At 40.0% G+C, this 24274-nt stretch overlaps 1 protein-coding gene across 3 annotated transcripts in view; it reads left to right on the top strand.

The window, feature by feature from the left end:
* The window catches only part of LOC105441833, a 28190-nt gene extending 5217 nt beyond the window's left edge, over positions 1–22973 (top strand). The window contains exons 1-7 of one of the 3 annotated variants that reach the window (XM_030973837.1): positions 10299–10403; positions 11052–11144; positions 11430–11569; positions 11865–11949; positions 18644–18797; positions 19562–19692; positions 20785–22973. In XM_030973837.1, the coding sequence (XP_030829697.1) occupies positions 11058–11144; positions 11430–11569; positions 11865–11949; positions 18644–18797; positions 19562–19692; positions 20785–21123 (936 nt within the window). In that variant the 5' untranslated portion in view covers positions 10299–10403; positions 11052–11057 and the 3' untranslated portion in view covers positions 21124–22973. Of the gene's footprint in view, positions 1–10298; positions 10404–11010; positions 11145–11429; positions 11570–11864; positions 11950–18643; positions 18798–19561; positions 19693–20784 lie in introns of those variants that run through there. The other 2 variants (XM_030973838.1, XM_030973836.1) reach the window with 2 other exon arrangements.
* The last annotated feature ends 1301 nt before the right edge of the window (positions 22974–24274 follow it).

Below are 24274 nucleotides of genomic sequence, written 5' to 3'. Positions count from 1 at the left end.
GCGCGAAGCGTGGAAGCTTTGATATTCATTAAATTACTAGAGAAAGAAGACGATTCGTTATACCGTTCTCGATTATTAATCTTTGCCTGAATTTAGTTCCTGCCCCCCCCCCCTCCAGGGCGAAGCGTGGAAGCTTTTACATTTAATTAAATTATAAGAGAAAGAAGACGATTCGTTGTAGCGTTCTCGACTATTAATCCTTGTCTGAATTCAGTCCCCCCCCCCCCTCCAGCGCGGAAGCTTTAACATTACATTTAATTATTAGAGAAAGAAGACGATTCGTTGTAGCGTTCTCGACTCTTAATCCTTGTCTGAATTCAGCCCCCCCCCCCCCCCGTCCCGCGCGGAGGCTTTGACATTAATTATTAGAGAAAGAAGACGATTCGTTGTACCCTTCTTGACTCTTAATCCTTGTCTGAAATCAGTACCCCCCCCCCCCCCCCCCCCCCCCCGTGCTGAAGCTTTGACGTTTCATTAAATTATTAGAGAAAGAAGACGATTCATTGTACGGTTCTTGACTCTTAATCCTTGTCTGAATTCAGTTCCCCCCCCCCCCCCCTCCAGCTTGGAAGCGTTAACATTTCATTAAATTATTAGAGAAAGAAGACGATTCGTTGTACCGTTCTCGATTATTAATCTTTGTCTGAATTCTGTCCCCCCCCCCCCCTCCAGGGCGAAGCGTGGAAGCTTTTACATTTTCATTAAATTATTAGAGTAAGAAGTTGATTCGTTGTACCGTTCTCGACAATAAATCCTTGTCTGAATTCAGCCCCCACCCCCTCCCGCACAGAAGCTTTGACATTTCATTAAATTATTAGAGAAAGAAGACGATCCGTTGTAGCGTTCTCGACTTTTAATCCTTGTCTGAATTCAGTCTCCCCCCCCCCCCTCAAGCGCGGAAGCTTTAACATTTCATTTAATTATTTGAGAAAGAAGACGATTCGTTGTAGCGTTCTCGACTCTTAATCCTTGTCTGAATTCAGTGACCCCCCCCCCCTTCCAGCGCGGAAGCTTTAACATTTCATTAAATTACTAGAGAAAGAAAACAATCCCCCCCATTCCAGCGCGAAGCGTGGAAGCTCTGACATTTCATTAAATTATTAGGGTAAGAAGTTGATTCGATTACATTTATCGACTCTTAATACTTGTCTGAATTCAGTACCCCACCCCCCTCCCGCGCGGAAGCTTTGACATTTCAATAAATTATAAAAGACGGTTCGTTGTACCTCCTCGACTATTAATCCTTGTCTGAATTCTCTATCTTTAAAACTTAAAAAAGAAGTTATTTTTCGGATTTTGAAAGAATGTTTGGTTGTCCCAAGGACTATCAAAATTCAATATGTATAAATTTCTTTATTTTGTGTACCAGGTTCTACATTCACTGCTGCAAATTTAAGAAAGAGAAACCAAATTTTCATGGTCTTATATTTTGGATAAAAATTAAGTCTAAATCTGAATATGTAATTGCAGCCAAATATGGCAAGTTAAGTCTCCATTTTAAAAAGTTTATATTTGAGTTGTAGTGGACTATATGACGTTTTTGTCATTTCACATTCTTGTACATGATTGTAAACAGCCAGTTGGCTTTCATGTTATGTTTGAGTACCCAATAAAAAATATAAAAAAATAAAAAAATAAAAAAAATCCTTGTCTGAATTCAGTTCCCCCGCCCCCGATCGCAAAAAGTCTCCATGTTCGACAAGAAATCATGGCCTATCGGAATGGCCAACAGACTCTTTGGTGTAATTCCTTGTTTATTAGATGAACTAGTTGTAGACAAAATGATAGTAATTATGAATTTGGATTTTAACTCGCCCCTTTGAGGTTACGTCAAAAATATAAAATTTGCATGCCTGTATAAAAAGGTAATGACTTAAAATATATATTTATATGAAAGGATTCCAAAAATTGTGAAAGAAAAAGAAAAAGAGGTAGAACATATATGGTGGCGACTTTTGATTGAAAATATTTCACATCAAAATCCTCCCCCCCCCCCCCCCTCCCTGGATGGCTCTTTGCTGGAAGAAATTTGTCGCATACCACTCCACGCACAGAGCAAGAAGTTTAAGCAATGGCATCTATATTATTAATACGCAAAATCGCCGCGGGGGGTCCAACACGGGCCAAAACGGTTCCTCAAAAACGTCTTTCCCCGACCCCGCCCGCCTCCGCCGTGGCGCGGGGAGGGCGGCACAATTCCACGAGGCCTGTCTCCCGTAACCCGCGTGTCACCTCGACCCCGCGATCGACGTCCACGCCGTTAAACGCGGTTTCGGGGTGCCGGGGAGGACGGGCGGACGAGAGCACGGCGGGCGTCGTGGATTGCGAGGAGGCGACGAACCCGCGAGAGCGAGTCCGCAAGGCGTGCACCCGCCCTCTGTCTAATTATCAAATAGAGACGAAGAGACACACGATGGACGAGAATCCACTCGCGTCAACGAGTGTAGCAAGTCTTATTGTAAAAGGCTGCGGCGTATCCCGAGTAAGACCTCTTGCTATAGGATTCGCTTAGTAGCGTGTAAGAGAAATACACATCAACAGACGACTCACCCGGGTGATGGGATGTAGCCAATATGTACGCTCAACGGGTCGAGCTGACCCGTGATATGCGTCTTTCTATAGGATATGCTTTGTAGTCCAAGCGGACATGTGTGTACGTGTATTACACGCTCTCAGGACACACACATGCACACACCACAGTCGATTCGAGTCGAGGCGATTGCGACAACTGGCGCAAACCATGGACCTATTTTCACATAAAATCTTTACTCTGAAAATAATTATACAAATTCTGTGATCTATGCCAACATAATCATAGTCCAAGCTTCTGTTTTATTGGTCTTTTCATGAAAACTACATCGAAATCACAACAAGAATAGCGCAAATAGATCTGTGATAATACGCCTTCACGTGACAGTTCAGTTGCAAACTGCCTTGAGTCCACAGTGTATTGCCACGGCAGCTGAGCGCCGCTGTCGGCGGTGCTGTCGGAGCTGAGTGTGTGAGCATGGAGTAGCGGTGACCGGAGTAGCCAGGTCTGTCCGTGGGTGTGAGGAGAGTCTAAACAACACTTTGAAATTGCTATTAATGCCCCGATTTCAATATAGTTTCGTGAATAGATGTATGAAACCTGGGCTTGGATTGTGATTATTCTGGCCATGTATAGTTGTATACTGAATTTCGATAATCATTTTTCACAAGAAAATCAGACGGTCGTCATGGTCGTTTAAAAACATGATAATACTTTTAGTATGATACAGTTCTTGCATCAAATCAATTTTTAAAGTATGGGGGGGGGGGGGTCAGGTAACTCAAAGCGATTTGAGTGCAGGCGTGGTGTCCACGGGTACAAAGGGCTGAACCCCCGAAAGCTCAGGGGTTTTAGGCATTTAATTACGGTCAGATGAGCATATTTTTAATGACTTATTTGTGACACTGGCAGGTCGATCACTAATTGGCGTGGGGTCCATAGTAGAGTTGCGTACCAACTACGCTGAGCTGAGAGTACGCTGGCCTACGTTACTATACCCTGAGGGACGCAAAAAAGTACGCAAGATGGACGCAAACAATTTAATATGTTTAACAAAATTCACGTACTTTCGGCGTAGAAACTTGACGCAGAAAGTACGCCTTTTTTTACGTAACACTACGCTACTAAACTAAACAAACTGCATCTTTAAATGAATTAATGAAAAATTAGCACAAGAAAAATTAGCCCCCGAAAGATAAAAAAAGTAGCCCCCAAAAATTTTCCCAAAATTTGATATAGATCGAGTCCCCGAAAAAAAAATCTTTCACTGGATTCTACGCTCACAGTCCCACACACCGTCCGACTTTTTCGCGTAAAATCTTTACTTTGAAAATAATTATACACATTTTGTGAACAATGCCAACATAATCATAATCCAAGCCTCTGCATATGTAGTCCTTTCATGAAACTACATTGAAATCATAACAATAATAATGCAAATAAATAGTAATTATCGAGATCCTATCTGACATAGTTTGTTTTACGATGCGCCATTCATGGTCAAACAGCATATATTATAAAAATTCTCTATATAAAGATAATCTTAATTTTTTTTTGGTTAGCACATAGGCCTCTATCTATCTATCTATTTGGCCCCCTCCCCTAGAATCCCGTGGATTTTCCACGGGTCCTGCTAGTTAGTCTATATTACTAATACCACTAATCGCCGCGGGGGTCCAATCGGGTACAAAACGGTTCCTCAAAAACGTCTTTCCCCGACCGCGCCCGCCTCCGCCGTGGCAAGGGGACGGCGGCACAATTCCACGAGGCCTGTCTCCCGTAACCCGCGTGCCACGTCGACCCCGCGATCGACGTCCATGCCGTTAAACGCGGTTTCGGGGTGCCGGGGAGGACGGGCGGACGAGAGCACGGCGGGCGTCGTGGATTGCGAGGAGGCGACGAACCCGCGAGAGCGAGTCGGCAAGGCGTGCATCCGCCCTCTGTGCAATCAACAAAGAGACACACGGCGGACGAGAATCCAATTCTGTCAACGGGTGTAGCACATCACGTAGTAACGGGTGTGGCTTACCCCGAATTTAGACATCTTGCTATAGGAGCTGCTTTGTAGGCCAGGCGCCCATATAGTTACGTACGTGTATCACAAATCACTGCTCTCATCACACACATGCACACAGTACAGTCCATTCGAGTCTAGGCGATTGCTACAACTGGCGCAAACCATGGACCTATTTTTCGCGTAAAATCTTTACTCTGAAAATAATTATACAAATTCTGTGATCTATGCCAACATAATCATAGTCCAAGCTTCTGTTTTATTGGTCTTTTCATGAAAACTACATCGAAATCACAACAATAATAGCGCAAATAGATCTGTGATAGTACGCCTTCACGTGACTGACAGTTCAGTTGCAAACTGCCTCGAGTCCACACAGTGTATTGCCACTGCAGCTGAGCGCCGGTGCTGTCGGAGCTGAGTGTACGTGTGTGAGCATGGAGTAGCGGAGACCGGAGTAGCCAGGCCTGTCCGTGGTGTGAGGAGAGTCTAAACAACACTTTGAAATTGCTAATATTGCCCCGATTTCAATATAGTTTCGTGAATAGATGTATATGAAACCTGGGCTTAGATTGTGATTATTCTGGCCATGTATAGTTGTATACTGAATTTCGATAATCATTTTTCAAAGTAAAGTTTTCACAAGCAAAGTCAAGTTTTCACAAGAAAATCAGACGGTCGTCATGGTCGTTTAAAAACATGATAATACTTTTAGTATGATACAGTTCTTGCATCAAATCAATTTTTAAAGTATGGGGGGGGGGGGGGTCAGGTAACTCAAAGCGATTTGAGTGCAGGCGTGGTGTCCACGGGTACAAAGGGCTGAACTCCCGAAAGCTCAGGGGTTTTAGGCATTTAATTACGGTCAGATGAGCATATTTTTAATACCTTATTTGTGACACTGGCAGGTCGATCACTAATTGGCGTGGGGTCCATAGTAGAGTTGCGTACCAACTACGCTGAGCTGAGAGTACGCTGGCCTACGTTACTATACCATGAGGGACGCAAAAAAGTACGCAAGGTGGACGCAAACAATTTAATATGTTTAACAAAATTTGCGCACTTTCGGCATAGAAACTTGACGCAGAAAGTACGCCTTTTTTTACGTAACACTACGCTACTAAACTAAACAAACTGCATCTTTAAATGAATTAATGAAAAATTAGCCCAAGAATAATGAGCCCCCGAAAAATAAAAGAGTAGCCCCCAAAAAATTTCCCAAAATTTGATATAGATCGAGTCCCCGAAAAAAAAAAATCTTTCACTGGATTCTACGCTCACAGTCCCACACATAGTCGAGTCAATTTGTGCACAAACCGTCCGATTTTTCGCGTAAAATCTTTACTTTGAAAATAATTATACACATTCTGTGAACAATGCCAACATAATCATAATCCAAGCCTCTGCATATGTAGTATTTTCATGAAACTACATTGAAATCACAACAATAATAATGCAAATAAATCGTAATTATCAAGATCCTCTCTGACATAGTTTGTTTTACGATGCGCCATTTATGGTCAAACAGCATATATTATAAAAATTCTCTATATAAAGATAATCTAATTTTTTTTGGATAGCACATAGGCCTCTATCTATCTATTTATCTATTCGGCCCCCTCCCCTAGAATCCCGTGGATTTTCCACGGGTCCTGCTAGTGGCCTAATAATACTTGTAGGCAATCTCATTGTCATAAAAGTAAGAGGGGTTACAGCATGGAGATATAAGAAGAGATCTCCATGGTTACAGTACGTGATTACATTTCCCAGACATGTTTTGACAGTTCTTATCTAAGATATATGACACGCCCCAGCCAGCTGAAACCAAGAAGTTACAGGGCTTGTATAGTCTGCCAATTCAGACTTCATACCCCTTGGAATACCTCAGGAGAATAAATGACAACTGAAAACAAACAAACATTTGCTTTCAAAAAATAAACTTGCAAATTATTATTTAGCCAATGAGAAGACCTTTTTCGAGTCGAAGACAGTTTCATTATAATTTGGATATACAGTAGCACTCCGATAAACTTTTACAAGAAATTAGTCTCAAAGCTGATTATCGATTGGCACAGGCTTGCAATTAACACCGCCCACCAACGTACGCCCAAGCAGTGTGTTGGACATGAGCTGAGCACATGGTTTTTTGTGTGTGTGGATATAGCGTTGGGTTCAGTTGTGATGACCTAGAAATTCTATCATAACTCCGTCATGTGTGTTCGGATGTAGATTTAGTAGAAATTATTTTGTCGCGTTTATAACCAACGCACAGTTGTAGCAAGGTAACTTCTTGGTTGTAGTGGAAATTATTTTAACTCTGTCATTAACTAAAGCGCGGGGTACACGGTAGTACAATTTATTTCACGCTGTCATTTTTATAAACAAACGCACAGTTGTAGGCCTACTTGTAGCAGTAGAAATTACTTAAACTCTGTCATGCTTTAATATCAAAAACGCAGAATTTGAAGTAGAAGTTATTTAAACTCCGTCATGTTTATAAACAAACACACGGTCTTAGAAGAAATAATTTTAAACTCTGTCATGTTTAAAAACAACCAGATACCGGTAGTTGTAGTAGAAATTATTTTAACTCCATGATCAATCATGTTTATAAACAAATGCATATTTGTAGTAGAAATTATTTTTAAATGTCATGTTTATAAACAAATTACACACATGCAATTGTGGTAGAAATTATATTAACTCCGTGAGGCTTATAAACAAACTCACAGAATTTGTAGTAGAAGTTAAAACTCAGTCATGTTAATAAACAAACACACGTTTAGAATAATAATTTTTTTAACTCCGTTATGTTTAAAAACAACCAAACAACATAGTAGAAATTATTTTAACTCCGTCATGTTTATAAACAAATGCATATTTGTAGTAGAAATTATTTTTAAATGTCATGTTTATAAACAAATTACACACATGCAATTGTGGTAGAAATTATATTAACTCCGTGAGGCTTATAAACAAACTCACAGAATTTGTAGTAGAAGTTAAAACTCAGTCATGTTAATAAACAAACACACGTTTAGAATAATAATTTTTTTAACTCCGTTATGTTTAAAAACAACCAAACAACATAGTAGAAATTATTTTAACTCCGTCATGTTTTTAAACTAACGCACGATTGTACGTAGAAATTATTTGTAAATGTCATGTTTTATTTATAAACAAATTACACACATGCAATTATGGTAGAAATTATATTAACTCCATGATACTCATAAACAAACGCACATAATTTGTAGTAGAAGTTATTTAAACTCCGTCATGTAATATAAACAAACACACGGTCTTAGAAGAAATTTTTTAAAACTCCGTCATGTTTAAAAACAACCAAACAGTTGTAGTAGAAATTATTTTAACTCCGTCATGTTTATTAACAAACGCACGATTGTACGTAGAAATTATTTGTAAATGTTATGTTTATAAACACACGCACAGCTGTGGTAGAAGTTATTTTAACTCCTACTTGTTTATAATATAGAAATGTCAATGTCGGGACACTCGATATATAATTTTGAGTCGTGCGCATGTACAGTGTACCGACTTAAACGCTTGCCAGCGCTGCGCGTATAAATATTAAATCAATTCATCCAACTGCAGTCGGACGATTATCACGCCGTCGCGTTCTGGCGCAGTGTTGTATAATATTTGTACTCATGTCACTGATCATTGCGCCGATCGTTCTGGAGCGCGCATTGCAGGATCCTGCATCGGAACGACAGCAATAATAAATATCTCATGCCTAACAGATCTAACAAAAGATATATTGGCAGATGTTGTGAACTTTTTTAGATCCAAAGCCAAAGACACATTTATTAACCTAGGATTTGATCCTCAGAATGAAGTGGAAATTCAGTCGCTTTTCCAAGATCTACATGAACTAGAAAATCCTTTTAGAGAAGTTGATTCTGATCACAAGTTCAAAAAATTCTTAAAAGAATCTGAAAAATTTGTGGTGCCAGTAGCTGTACGCCTCGGTGTCGAATACAAGCAGAGAACTAATCCTGTGACAGGTGCTGTAGAACAGACCCCAATTCAGAAGACTTTTCAATATATTCCTTTGCGATCAGTTCTTAAACTTATCCTTGAGACCCCTGGATGTCTGGAGCAGATATTCTATCACCATGAACAGCAAAGAAATGATGGATTGTTAATAGATTTTCAAGACGGCCAGTATTACAAAGCTCATGAGTTCTTCACCCGTTATGTAGTACGTATTCTACTCTATATAGATGATGTGGAAGTAACCAATCCACTTAGTGGAAAAGCTGGAACACATAAACTTGGATGTATGTATATGACCATCAAAAGCTTACCATTGAAATATTTGTCAACATTGGATCAGTGTTATTTGGTGGCACTTTACAACACAGCTGACGCAAAACACTATGGACTTGAAAGCGTAGTACGATTTATTGTGGATAACCTGAAGGATTTGGAGGTTAATGGTATTGATGTTGTCACACCTATTTATAATGGGAATCTTCCAGTAGGACTTGCACAAGTGGTTGGTGATAATTTAGGAGTACATAGCCTCCTGGGATTTTCAGAATCTTTTTCAGCAAATTATGCATGCAGACTGTGTAAAGCAGACAAACCATTGAGAAAAATACAGAGTGTTGCTAATGCAGATCTACAAAGAAATAAACAGAACTATGAAGAGGATTTGCAATTGAACAATCTTGCTGCAACTGGGATAAAGAGAGCATGCTCTCTTAATGAGCTTCAAGCATTTCATGTGACTAACAATTTCTCTCCAGATGTTATGCACGACCTTTTGGAAGGGGTTTGTGCATGGGAAATAAAATTAGTCATAAGAGAGTTGATAGCATCAAGTGAACTTACGTTACAACAGGTTAATGACAGGATTACAAGTTACGACTATGGCTTTGTAGATGCTCCCAATAAGCCATCATGCATAACAGAGAATGACTTGAGAAATCCTTTTGGAGCATCAGGACAAAATGCATCACAAATGTGGTGTCTTGCAAGGCATTTTTGTTTGATCTTTGGGGACCTTGTTGAGGAGGATAATCCATTTTGGGAGGTATATATCCTTTTGCTGGAGTGTATGGATTTTATTTTCTCACAAGGGATTACAAATGAGGATACATACTTTCTTAAGCGTTTGATTGAAGATCATCATGAGCTGTATCGTAATGTGTTTGATGAACACCTGCGTCCTAAACACCACCACATGATCCATTATCCAGAGGCATGCCGCAAGTTGGGACCTCTTCGCCAATATTGGACAATTAGGTTTGAAGCGAAGCATAACTTCTTTAAGCGCATATCACATGTTATATGTAACTTCAAGAACATACAAAAATCACTAGCTTTCAAACATCAGATTCAATTGTGTCACCGATTTCTGGCCACTGCAAGTCTGTGTAATGACAGATGTGAAGTAGGCCCTGGAACATCAGTTCTGCTCTCATCTCTTGAAGACTCTGAAGATATTGCGCAATCATTAGGTGGCTACCCTGTTTATGATGATGTTTTCATTGCCAAGTGGGCAAAGAAGTATGGTACTCTCTACAGGCCAGGTATGATGGTGACGATTGGAAAAACGGAAGAATTGGAATCTACCTTTGGCAAGATCATATATGTGCTCCTGATTGACAATGATCCTTCAAATGTACAGCTAGTTGTTCACCAATGGTGTACTGAGTATTTCTCAAGACATTTGCATGCATATGCAGTGACACCAAGTGACCCAAAGGAACTCAAGGCGTATGGCATAGATGATCTACTTGATTTTGTGCCTCTTCATGCAACCAAGGCTTACCTAAATGACCAGATGTGGTACATCAGCCCTAGATCCAAGGTTGCCTGAGCCCTGAGGTACATTAATCATTCTCATTGTGTCACACATTTCCCTGCCAATATATCAATAGGCCATTAAATGTGACCCTGGTAGCAGGATTTCTCAAACTTGGTTATTTCCTCCTGCTCCTTTCTTTGAAATTTTGTCCCGCAAGTGTGTCATAAAATCTTACAAAATTGCTGCTTATGTAATTTACATACAGTGAAATTCTTACAAAAGATATCGGTGCTGAAACTACTCATCATCATGGAAAGCACTTGATTTCTAGGGAACATTTATGTCATGATTAGCAAAGCAATCATGGATTGTTAACGATGGTAGATTAGTACATAAATGACGCCCGGCCTCAAACATTTCTTTATCTACAGACATTGATTATTTATGGTATTGATCAACAAGAAAAATTACCTCTGGTACACAAAGAAACTCTTGCCAAATTGAATGAATTTTTTTTTTTTTTTTGTCCAGGTAGACATGTGGGGTATCTTTGTACCCTGAATAGAAACTGACATCCAAAGATTTTGAGATCACTTATCAAGTGTAATAGGCGAGGAATATTAATTTGTATTGGTATTATTTGTTGAAAGAGTACTGCCTTACATTTTGTTTTACATGTAATTAACATTTCATAAGTACCATTATTTTATAATTGATCTCTCTCACAGGAAGAAATGTTTGATGTTCCTGAAGTACGTGTGCAAGCAGGAGGCCAAGAAGGATGCCCATTTCCTTTACCAGCCAAAAGAAAGAAAAATGCGGTAAATATTCATTGTCAGGATACATGTAGCTAAGTTTGTTTTACACAGTCATTTACACATGCACTGGGTGATTATTTTTGAATTTTTTTAGATATCTTAACAGATATTTTAAATTACCATTTTTAAATGGTGTATTTAATGTGCTACTACATTTTTAGGGGATAACTAAAATAGGATGTTCATCATGCACCAAATTCTGCCATGATTCTCCCTCTCTCTTTAATGCCGACTGATATAGTGTTCTTTTGTGTTCTATTATTTGTTTTGTTGAAACCACATTTGCAGAATGTGATTGAGATGCTTGAAGAGTCAGATGGTCATGAAATAGTCCAAGCCCTAAGGCGAAGAGATGGCTGCACGGCCAAGACGAGGTGCAAAATGGTCAGGATTCTTGTATCAGGATTGATCAAACTTCATGGATCAAGGTGAGGTACTTATTTCTGCTTGTCTGCCCTTATCTGTTCTCACATTGATCTACAGAATCATTTGACAGATCCAATTCAAACACGTATTGTCCAATGTTTCTGTTTAGGAGTAACCATGATTTTAATATGTTTCAGAAATTTACATGATTGTGTGAATATTTATAATTAAGGGTGAATTGCTTTTGACTCTGCAATATGACATTTTCATTATTGAACAGAATTTTCATTTGATAGGCCTATGACAGGAATATGATTATTTTGAGATTTAATGTCGGGTCTCCCTGTGGTTTTTCAGGCCCCCAACTGAGATCAAGACCGGCTTGGCGAAGGCAATAGTGGAAACATTCCCATTTCTGCGTGATTCTGAGGGAGAAGGCTACGTAAGTTTTTTTTTCCTCCACTTTCCTAATTTGTAAGGTAATTCACCATAGGTGGTTACTTTTTCCATGAAAAAGTGTCGGGTCCATTATGATAACAGCAGTGCATATCTTGACAACTGTTCAATGAAATTCTTAAAAATTTTATATGTCAATTTCAAGGAATTTCATTAGAGGATGTTGAGATGTGCACTACTATTAGTGTAAGTTAATCTGCACTTTTTCCGGAATTGCCCATGTAGATTACAAATTACTGACATATCACAAAAACACATCGATGGAAATATGATGTCTTTAATCCCTCGAGAGATCTTAATATTCTTTGAGAAAACCTGACGAGATGCAAACAAAAACACCTTGTGTTTTTATGAAAACCACCTCACACTATTTCAGTGTCTACAATGAAGAGGTAAGTCAGTCACTTGGCAATAACACAGATGAACAGTGCATATAGGTGAACTATGAAATAGTTGAATCATTGGCACTTTTTGCACGGACAAGAAAAGTTCAAGATTCTTCTGGGTTCTCTTCCGCTTCCGATTGTCCAGCTTCAGGTTTGCTTTGCTCGCTTTCCACTTGGGCAGTTTCAGTAGGGGCAGGTTCGGCCGCAGCCTGGGGCATGTCTGGTGATGCTGGCATGTCTGGTGAAGCTGGCATGCCAAGGTCTGGTGGAGGGGCTTGTTCATGAACTGGAGATTCTGGGTATGGTCTAGCTGGTTCAGGCTTAGTACTGTCATCAACAGGCTCCTGAGGCATGTCAGCAACACCAGGAACATCACCAGGAGCTCCTCCTAAGTCTTCCATTGGTTCTTCTGGTGATGGAACCGATGGAGGAATGGCTGCAGAGGACATTTCCGGATAAGCTGGCTCGGTATCTTCGGTTGGTTTGTCAGGTTCGTAGCTGTCTTCTTCTTCGAAGGATGGTTGTCTCGGCTCTGCAGCCTCAAATGGCTGGGCGGGAAGCATAGCCTGAGGAGTATCAGATGGTTTCATGATAGCCTCCTGAGGAAGTCCAGGAGCAGAGGCAGAGGCATCTGGGACTGCTCCTTCAGCGCTGGTGCTTTGATCTGCTTCAGTGCTTTGAGGAGGTGGCTCCTTACCAGGGGGTTTCCATTCTGCCGAGTCTCCAGGAGGGGCTTCTCGTCCACTATCCCTCTCCCTGTTCCTGTCTCTGCGATAATCTCTTTCTCTATCGCCACGGTCACGCCAATCCCTATTGCTTTCCCGGTCTCTATCTCTATCCCGCCCTCTGTCGCGATCACGATTGCGGTCTCTCTCACGATCTTGCCAACCACGGTCCCTCTCTTTTTCTTTGTCAGAATCACGATCATGCCGTGAATAACGATCATCTCTATCGCGGGTAAATCTATCATCCCGATCCCCACGATCTCTTCTCCAGTCCCTTCCTTGGTGATCCCCTTCATCGGGGCGACGGAATTCCCTATCTCGTGGTCCCTCATTCATCCTCATGTCAACATCTCTGCCAAACCCTGCACCAGACGAGCCTTCTCTTCCACCTTGGTCATTATTGCCTCTGTTCCTGTTTCTCCATTCTGGTTGGTTCCCGTCTTGCCAGCGGCTTGGGAATTTATTGCCTTCATCTGGTGCAGCATTACTCCATCTACTAGGTGCCCCACTCTGTCTTCTTAGATCTTCTTCTCTTCTATTTTGTCCTTCAGGCTTGTCAGGTAATAGAGGTGGTACATTTTGTCCTGGCCTCTTGGGTGGGTCATTCATGTCAGGAGGCATTCCTTGATTCGATGGTGGCATTCCTTTGTTTGATGGTGGCATTCCTTGATTTGGTTGTGGCATTCCTTGATTGGTAGGAGGCAAACCTTGATTTGGGGGAGGCATACCTTGTGGGCGCATCACACCTGGAAGGGGTCCTCGGGGATTCCCCATCCCCGGAGGTGGCATACGCATTCCACTGTTTGGAGGGTACTGGACTCCTCCAGATGGACCAGCCATTCTTACATTCTGCATAGGTGGACCTACACGGATCTGCATACCCGGGGGGATTCCTCGGTGCATCATTTGCTGCCCAAGGATCGGACGCAACATACGTAGTGCAGGACCAGCAAATCTATTGACATCTCCAAACTCTGGCCTCATTGGTCTTGCTTGCATTCCAGGTCCGGGAAGTCGGAATCTTTGCATACCTGCCATATCTGGTCTCAAACCAGGTCGATCCCCAAACATCATCTGCAGCTTGTCAAGGCCAACTTCCTGATCATCAGACTTCTCACCAGTTCCTCTATCAGAGTTTCCTCGAACTGCTCCACGATTTCCAAGCCCTTGCCTATCTGGCATTCCAGGTCGAGGACCCATACTCCCTCCCATTTCCGGCAAATTGGGTTTGTCTTGCCTATCTGGTTGTCCAACTGCTGAGGCATCTTTAGGTTCAGCTCCTAATTGTTGGTTATCTCCCTGGCCAGAGTTTGGTAGTGCCGCAAGACCAACCGGTCTCATTTCTCTAATACCAGGTACAAGAAAAGGCCTAGGAGGTGCCCCTAATCCTGGTCGCATCTGGACAGGTTGCGGTCTTGCATTCTTCAAGATGCCATGCAACTTTGGAGGTTCAGACTTCACAGCAGTAGCCTCTGAAACTGTCTTCTGAATTGCTTCCAATGCCTGTGGGGTGAGACCAAGTAGATTTGCATTATTCAGCAAGGACTGGATAGGACGAATTGAATTTGCTACTGAAGCTGCTGTGATAGACGCCGCCGAAGGCATAGGTTGGAACATGGTTGTTCTGGGTGGAGGCATCCTTTGTCCTGGCATCATCCCTGGGTTCATAATCAAACCCTGTTGCACTAAACCTGGTAGGTTGAAACGAGGTCTCATACCACCCGTCATGACGAACGAAGGTTGCGATGTAACCATCGAGCCTGTTAATCCTGCCATGCTAATATTTGCAGGTGTAGCATCTTCTCTTGGTTCCATCTTGGGCTCTGCAACTCCAGGAGATATGCCTGGTGGTGGTTTCTGTGCTTCTTGAGGCACTGCTCCAACCGCCGTTGCTTGACTGACATTCGGAATCGAAGGCTGCATGGCTGGTGGTATTCCAGATGGATGCATCATTCTTGCAGGAGGAGGCACACCCATTGGTGGTGGCTGTCCTGGAACAAAACCTGGAGGGAACCTGTAACCTTGAGTGGCCAATTGACCGAATCCAACAAACGGTGGGAAGACACCACCAGGCATGACAGGCATGCGCACCATGTGGGGTGCAGGAACAGCTGCTGGAGCGGCGACAGTCGAGGCTACCTGCGGCTGGGTCCCCATGTATATACAGGGCTTGCCCTTAACTTTTTTTTGAGGTGGCCAGCAGGGCCACTTGGGTAGGAGATCTGGGTGGCCAAATGGATTTTCAGGTGGCCCCACTTTTATGCGTTATTAAATAATGCAAATGTTTAATAAAAAAATGCATAAATTATACGTGTTAAAAGCAGCATGAGCTGCATTTAATAATGAAAGGTGAGTGACTCTTGACTTAAGACTCTCATTCCAAATCCTCTCTCTTTGTTTCTATACTTCTGTCTCAATTTCACTTCAATGTTTTTCTCCCTTTCTCCTTGACTATCATGCATCACAAGGACCCCCTCCCCCTTAAGTTAGGATTGTACAGGGCACACAAGGCGCCAAACTTCTGCTTTTCTTTGAGCTCCAAGTTCTGTTGGAAGATATAAAATTGATTGTATATTTACTTGACGTTGTACTTCTATTCTGAACTGAATAAATGGTATTTTTGTAATTTATTATTTTGATATTTTCTGGTTATTCTGGATTGGATAATCAGTCAATAATCATGCAAAAATACATGCAGTTAAAGAGGACCACACACGGAAAGATTAGCACCAAGTCATTCAAAATAATTTAAGTCGGAATTTCTTCTTTTGTTCTTTTTTTCTTCAAGACAACATTTTATTGCACTGCATGTTTTCTTAGCATGGACAGTGAAGAACATGCATGTAATTATATATGGGCTACCCGCCCTTGAGTCAGTTACCTATAAGAACAAATTGAAACAACTAAATAAATTAGGATGGCTGCAAATTGCCTTTTCGGTTTTGGCAAGGTACTTTCAAGGTGTTACCCTGTAAATCAAGTGATTAAATGCTTCTCTGTACACCAAGAAACAAACACAAACACATGCCAAGTAGCACCAGTCCTGTGGAAGAATAAGTTTTGGCAAAAAGCTAAATAAATATAAATACATGTATGTAAATATATTAACAACACATTTTTTTTTTGTACAATAGCATGAAAGGCAGGTTAACTTGCAGATGATCGTTTTGATTGCCAAAAATAAATTAGATGCTGAGTGACTAAACATTTAAACTCAACTAATAGCCGATGATAAAGATAATCAAAGAAACCGCAATGTAATGTTACACCCTGTCCGCTGCGCGCCAGCTTTCTGGCAGCAGTAATCTCCATGAATGAATTTGTAAACAATAAAACAACCATGCCCTCTTCCCTATTTTCTCACCCTCTCTATTCCCTTCTCTCTGCAATGTGTTCATGTACCTTTTCTTATTACTGCACTCTCAGACAAGCAAAGTTCTTAATGTTTACACATTCTATGGTCAGTTCCTCTCACATCCCTTCTCCTCGAGTCTCTCTCTCTCTCTCTCTCTCTCAATATTAATATCAATCCCTTGCCGACTCGCCCCCCTAAAATAATGTTCATATATAAAAGAAATGTTACAACCCGAAGTGGAAGGTTAATTAAGCAACCAACAATTCTTGATCTGTAGTACAGTCTTTCTTTAGGTCAAGTATAGTTTTGATGGTTTGTTTGTTCTTTTGTTCATTTTTTTTGGTTTTTTTTTGTTAGTATACTTTTTGTTTTGTTTGTCTTATTACATTATATTCCATTATGTTTTTGTTTGTCCAATGGACGATTATGGCGTATTTTGTTAGTCTGCATATATCTTAACAATCCAATCACAACTCACTTACATGTACAAAAATGAAACTTATAATTTCTTTTTTAGTTAAGACAATAATGTATTTAAACAAAAAAAATTTGTAAAATTATTTTTTGTTTTTATCTTTCTTTTTCTTTGTGTTTGTATTTAGATTGTTCATGTGGTATTTTCCACTTTTCATGTATGCTTGCCATATTGTATAATATTGTATTTATGTTTAGCATAGGCTATAGGTTTAGATCATTCCTATTTATCGTTATACTTTTATATTGTTGTTTTGTTGTATTCTGTATTCTTTGTATTATTAAGCTATGTTTGTATTCTTTATTATGTATCATTATCATGACATGTGCATGTGTTGTACTCTCATACCCCAGAAGGGGGTCGAATGAGTCAATAAATTCTATTCTATTCTATTCTATATAAATAAAATACAAAAATAATGATAAAAATAATAATTGAAGTTTTAGAAATATCAATCAACAAAGTCTTGGATGTTGTGAGTAATTTACCTTCACTCTCTCATGTCCCTGCCTGGTCCATGCAGATCTCTTTCACACACACAACACACACACACACACACGTACACACAAACCTCAAACATCGGCGCCCCACACACTGTACATGTGCATACACACAGATGGAGAGCACATGGCTTCTTGACTCCCACTGAACTGTGTGAAAGTACGTGCGGTCACCAACCTGTAATTTATGCTGGTATCAAACTCCACCCACATAGCTAGAGAACCTTCCTGATTGGTCACTAACTTGGATCAGCTCATTGCAGGGTGTGTCTTGGGTGTGAGTGTTACACACTTCCACATAATTTCATATGGCAATGATACATGCAGCAGGTACATGCTAGACATGTCCCTGCATGAAGGGAGCTCTCTCCCTGACCACGTGCAAACATTGCATTGCAAAGGCATATATAAACACGTCACAGATCAAGCTATCTTCACAGCCTAACCTTGCAAGGTTAATCATGATATCAGATTCAGATGAGGAATAATAAGACATTTTTTATGTTGTTTATTACTGGTCTCTGTTTATCAGGATGACCCATTTGTGCCATAGTCCGCTCGGAATGCTCAGCCCGACAGTCTGAAGACCATCAGGCGTTCTGAGCTACATCGCTATTACCAATTAATGTCGCCTCGGTTTCGGGTAGAAAGGTTAAACAAGTTGTTGATAAATAATTTATATATTACTGTCCAAATATTTGGGTGGCCAGCCGGGCCATCTAGTCGGTGATTTCAGGTGGCCCGACAGCGTTTTAGGTGGCCATTGGCACCGGGCCACCGCTAAATTCGAGCCCTGATATATATATATTTTTGTTATTTTTTCTATGATCCAAAGTCAAATACAAGAGGCCACAGGTTTTATTGTGCTTATGATGATGAGTAAAGAAGAATTTCATGAAAAGTGGAGGCAAAATAAAGCCTTCTAAAGGCTTCAAAGATATTAGAAGATTCAGTCTTGTGATATTTGTGTTGAAAGACACAAATGACTTGATGGTAAAAAGAAAAAGTAAATTGCATAGGGTGATTTTGGGGTGAAAATTGTATAAGGAGAAATGCTCCCCAAGCCCTTTTAGGCTTTAGTATGATTCACCCATATTTAAAATCATAGAAACAGTACTTAGCCTTTCTTTGTGACATAGGTGTTTGACCAGGTTTCTTTAATCTCAGTCCCTCTATATGATTTACTCCTTTTTCTCTATTGTAAGGGGGTCAAACATATCTTTTCTATCTTTTCCCTAGATTGAAGAAGACTTCAGTGCACTAATAGGTCAGAACAAGTCGGATAAACTATCAAAGAAATGGACTAAAGAATTGGCTGCCCAGATCTTGCAGTACTGTGAGCTTCAAAGAAGCGGTGTTGCCCTTGGGGACGTTTTCCAAAGCCTAAAAACTGGTAAATTTTTAAAGCTTAGCCAGGCCTGCTATAAGTTTCAGATGACCTTATCTTTCAGTTTGTGTTACTTATATTAGTTTTTATTCAAAATCAGACAAACACTTTGGAAATGGAACTGTTTGTAGAGTTTAATTATTTCTCCCCTCCCGCCCAACTATATTGGTAATGTGACAGACCCTCCTGCTTCCGATTCTTGGAACTGCCGGTGTTTTGGCAGCTTGGTTTTATAACATATGGTCTATAAGCATTGTTTTCACTTATCCCCATGGTTCAGTGCATGTATGTCTGTCTATCAGGAGTTACTACAGATCACCTGCCCACAAACAAAAGACAATTCTGCAGATATTTCAGTCTTTAGGCCTATATAAATGGTTTTATCTGAATGCTAAATTTTTGGGGTGGTTGAAATTCATGTAAATAGAACCTTTGCTGATTTTACCAAATATTGACAATACGGAGAAATACATGCACTGTCACAAAGACGTCCAGTGAATGTTTGCAAAGTTGTGAGATTGTTTTAGAAAGTGTGAAGGAAACCGAAAATATTTGAAAACCACTGTACCCATAACCTTTAGATTTTTTGAAAAGGTAATTTTCAATTATGCATTTGCAGTCTCACAATTGACATGTTTTAGCATAATGTACTTCTTGTATGATACTTTCAAATACTTTTGTTTAATTTAGGATGGCGTTTTTAAACTTTGTAGGCATGTAAAGGCTTCCTCTCCTACATGTGTTTCCATTTCCTTGTTTTCGAAATACAGCAGAGGATCCCCAGGTTGCCCTCCAGTGCCTCCCCCTGTTCCTGGCACCAGGGAGGATGAGGAACACACCAGGGCGGTTTAGGAATGCCACACACTCCGAGGCGTTGAATGCCTTCATTGATCAGCAACCAGTAAGTAGGACACTACAGGTATTTCTTTAGGGCTAAGTTTATATACCAAGAATGCTTTCCTGATTCCGATACTGTCTAACAGGTCGGAAAGCTGTATTCTGGTGGATAATACACTGTAATTATACCCCCGCCAATTATAGTTGGAAGGGGGTTTATAGGAATCAGCGTGATGTTGGCCAGTCGGGCGGGCGGGTGGGCGCTCAGTAGTGGTGTAGTGAACCTTGATGATCGGATCGTATGATCGGATGGGCAAAAAAATGTTGATCTTCAAAATCGGATCGGAGATGATCGGCAAAAAAAAAAAAAAAAAAAATCGTATTTTTTTATTTGAAAAAAACTCCCCAAAAAACATATTTCGGGAATAAAAATTAATACCAAAGCAACATATATCCATATTAATAGGCCCAAGGTGATCTTGCATGGGTATACTTTCATTTCCAACTGATTAACTCTTCACTTACAAAATAAATCACGGCGATTTCTAGTCCAGTCCCATGTGTTCAATTTGGTGTAACCTTTTAGAATCACATGTGACTAAGCTCAGAATCGGCGCGAATAATTTTGTAAAAGGAGAGGTAATCAGTTTTAAATGAAAGCATAGTCGTATAAAATTACCTTGGGCTTATTTATATGGATATATGTTACTTTGGTATTAATTTATATTACCAAAATATGGAATCCACCCCTTGACGTTCTGTGCGATATTTACATGTGACGTGCTCTCGTCATGACAATTGATGACATTTTAACTTCCCAGTATCGTGCAGCTTTACAGAACAAATTTGCCACACCCGTTCTTACAGTTTCTTATGCCCATTTCTAAAAAATACATTTATTTATTTATTTAATTCATATATTTAAAAAGAGTAGCTCTATCAGCAGAACACTGGATTTCCTTGGGGCCCTTTTTTTTTTTTTTTTAGTTTTTTTTTGCAACCATTCCTAAAATTGTGCAAAAGCTTGATTTTTGTACACAGTCAATACAAATTTTCTTCTTTTTAAAGAAAGGTTGGCAACTCTTAAATAATTCAGTGGCAACTATGCTATTGTAAGTGGAAATAAAATGTGAATAATCTTTCTTTTTTTTCATAGGTTGGAACAAATCTACCGAGGTACCTCGATGAAATCCTTGAAGATGAGAGAAGGCAACCGTTTGTTCTTCTTCTAGGAGAGCGCTCTCGTCCCGCCCAAGCTTTCGTCATCTTTGAGGGAAGGGCCATGGCAGCCCCTTCCCTTTTGAAGGCCATTGATCTTTGCTTTAAGATGATATATGTATTTGATGTAGAGTATGCGCCTCAATGTTATACGACATGGGAGTTTGTGCAGAAATATGTCTTTGAGATCAGTGACAATGTAAAAGGAAAGATGGGTACCTCCCCATCTGTCCGTAGCCTGAGGGCTCATCTGACCAACTCCAACTTGCCCCAGTAGATAATTGTATTTGTAGGCGGGGGGCCAAAGTAGAAAAAAGTGATTTAGGTTGCCACATATCTACAACAAGTTTAAACCGAATTTAATTGCAAGTATTTTTAATGAGACAACATAATTCAGAGGTCTACCTCAAAACATTTGTTGCGAACACCTCCAAATCCAAGATGGCGTCCCAAAAAGCAGTCGTTTTTGTCTTGCTATATTTGTGACCATTTATGTGACCATGTTAAAGACAACATAATTTCCTTTAATCTGATACCAAACACCATGGGGTTCACGATATCTAACACGGTAATTTGTTTGATATCATGGGACAGTTTTTTGAAAAGTATTGTCTCACCTGCTGATACAGTTATGGATTTATGCGTAATTATGTAAATCAATAATTTCATATTTTGTGGAAAAAATGCCTAAAATTTGAGTTTGGGGCTAAAAATGATTGTGTTAGATATCGTAAACCCCGTGGTGTTTGATATCAGATTAAAGGAAATTATGTTGTCTTTACTATGCTTGCCAAATAATGCTGATTCCAGGTGTCGTTTGGGAAATCTCGCCAATTAGATATCGCAAGACAAAACAACTGCTTTTTGGGACGCCATCTTGGATTTGGAGGTTTCGCAACAAATTTTTTGAGGTAGACCTCTGAATTAATTTGTTTTATTAAAAATACTTGCAATTAAAATCAGTCTAAACTTGTAGAGATCTGGCAACCTAAGCCATTAAGGAAGCCACTTTTTCGACTTTGGCCCTCCGCCTATTGCGTAATTTCATGAAGTTGGGGCAGTGTCCAGTAGCATCCCCGGGGGGGGGGGGGGGGGGGGGGGGCACTCATGTAAAAAGTCAGACGGGTATGTGCCGCTTAAAAGAACCCCTTTTTCACACCTGATCACAGCTCTAAAGATACCCAATTTTCACAAATTGCCGCTCCAAAGACCCCCGAAATGACTTGGCTATGAATTTGACTATCGCCAAGTCCATTATTCTCTTCTAGTTCAGCTCCTTAGATCACCAATTGAGCCGTTTTTAGCAACTTTTGACTTTGTTTAGTCTTTTGGACGGGTTTCAGTAAGTATTTGGTAACTCCAAGTCTATGTATTTTGTAGTTTTAGTCAGCTCCTTAGTCCCCTTAACTCCCGTTTCAGGGTTTTTGTAGCTCCAAAGACCCTATATTTTGTGCTTGTAGTCTGCTCTTCAGACCCCCATTTCAGAGTTCCGTGAGGCACACCCCCGTCAAAAAATAATTCGAGTTATGTTGTAGAGGGGTTAAACTGCCATTGTTCTTTATCATAGGAAAATATAAATTCTAAAGAATTTCAAAGTTTGTGCATGAGACAATTTTCATGTATTCTAATGCTTCTCTTGCTGTATATATGTTTGACATAGCAGGTCTATGTGAAAAGGTTCATTTTGACTGTATAAGCAGCTGTTGTTTCTGGAAATACTGTGATATGTCTTGAATAATATTATAATTGTTTATAAATGTGCCAATTACAGATGGAGGGTGCCAGCTAGAGGCATGTAACTTTCAGGTTGTCTGCCCATCCATCCCCTGTTCATTGTTCTGAAACATTGAACAGCTCAACTTCATACTTGGCTCATGTGTGCATATATGGGAAGCAAGGATGCGAGTTGATTTATAATCCTGCAATGTTTACGAATGTGTTTGGTTATGAGAATGATGAATTATTTACACTTTTATTGCTCACTCTTAAATATTGTAGTTACTTTTTTTATTTCGAGAAACAATTCCTTCATTTGAAGGCTACAAACCTTATATTGAGAGTAGGAATTTGGAATAATATATACTATCCGCAAACAAAAAAACACCCCCCCCCCCAAAAAAAAAAAAACAAGTTGCATTTTCACCATAAGAAATTAAGAAGTATAGATTTGAACTGTGAAACCTAAACTACATGTATGATCTGTTAAATTGTATTGTCCATTTAACCTCTGCACTAAATACAAACTATGTGGGTGATTCACAAAAAGGTGGTTTATTTTAGTCCATGGTGCAAAATCAATTGTTGGATTAAATTTGAGCATACGAGCGCTTGATATAGCGCATGTATCAAAAATGGTCCAGTGAACGCGCCTTTGTGGCAAACATGCTAAAACAAGCACACTCGGCACAGTCATAGAACCTTTTTTATTTCAAGTTTTAAATTATGATCAATTAATAGTGATATCTTCATTATCTTCAGCCGAGAATCATCCAGTCTGTTAGAAAAAAAAATAATAATAAAAATATAGAAAATAGGGAATTATATTTATTGGTCTCATTTAGGTCAAAATATGAAAATAAGAGTATCGCACATTCTATATACCAATATGGTCAAACTACATGAAACATTTAATGTAAATTATTGTATAAATGTTACATTTCCTCATTTTCGAATTGACTGTTTTCTGAAATATGAATAAAATTCAACTTATTTGAGCCGAAAATTCATTGCACTCCATAACTTGTCGTTTGGTTGGTTGTCAAAAGTGACCTGATGCGTGAAAGAGAATAGAAGAATGGTGATGTTCAGATAATATCATTAATTTAACCACGTCATGAAATAACCACGTAATGACCACGTCCACGTGTTGTTTTGACCACGGAAACGGGGTCATAAATTGACCACGTTTGGGTCATTTTTTAACCACGATACGGTGTCATTTCAAATGACCACGGCAAACGTAGTCAAAATGACCATGGTTGTAGTAGGTGCATAGTTGGCCCCGGTGACGTGGTTAAAAATGACCACATTTTGGTCGTTTTTTTTTAAGAGTGTATGATCTTATGAATCTAGAGAGAGAGAGAGAAACTTACAGGGTAACAAACAGGGAGCAGATGACTTTCTTCCATCACTGAACTTAGCAGTGTGGGAATGTATCCTATGATCTTATGAATCTAGAGAGAGAGAAACTTATAGGGTAACAGACAGGGAGCGGATGACTTTCTTCCATCACTGAACTTAGCAGTGTGGGAATGTATCCTATGATCTTATGAATCTAGAGAGAGAGAAACTTCTAGGGTAACAGACAGGGAGTGGATGACTTTCTTCCATCACTGAACTTAGCAGTGTGGGAATGCATCCTATGATGTAATGAATCTAGAGAGAGAGAGAGAAACTTACAGGGTAACAGACAGGGAGCGGATGACTCT

This window comes from Strongylocentrotus purpuratus, unplaced genomic scaffold, assembly GCF_000002235.5.
Source record: "Strongylocentrotus purpuratus isolate Spur 01 unplaced genomic scaffold, Spur_5.0 spur5_scaffold_7, whole genome shotgun sequence".
Lineage (NCBI taxonomy): Eukaryota > Metazoa > Echinodermata > Echinoidea > Camarodonta > Strongylocentrotidae > Strongylocentrotus > Strongylocentrotus purpuratus.
This window is presented reverse-complemented; position numbering and strand designations above follow the sequence as displayed.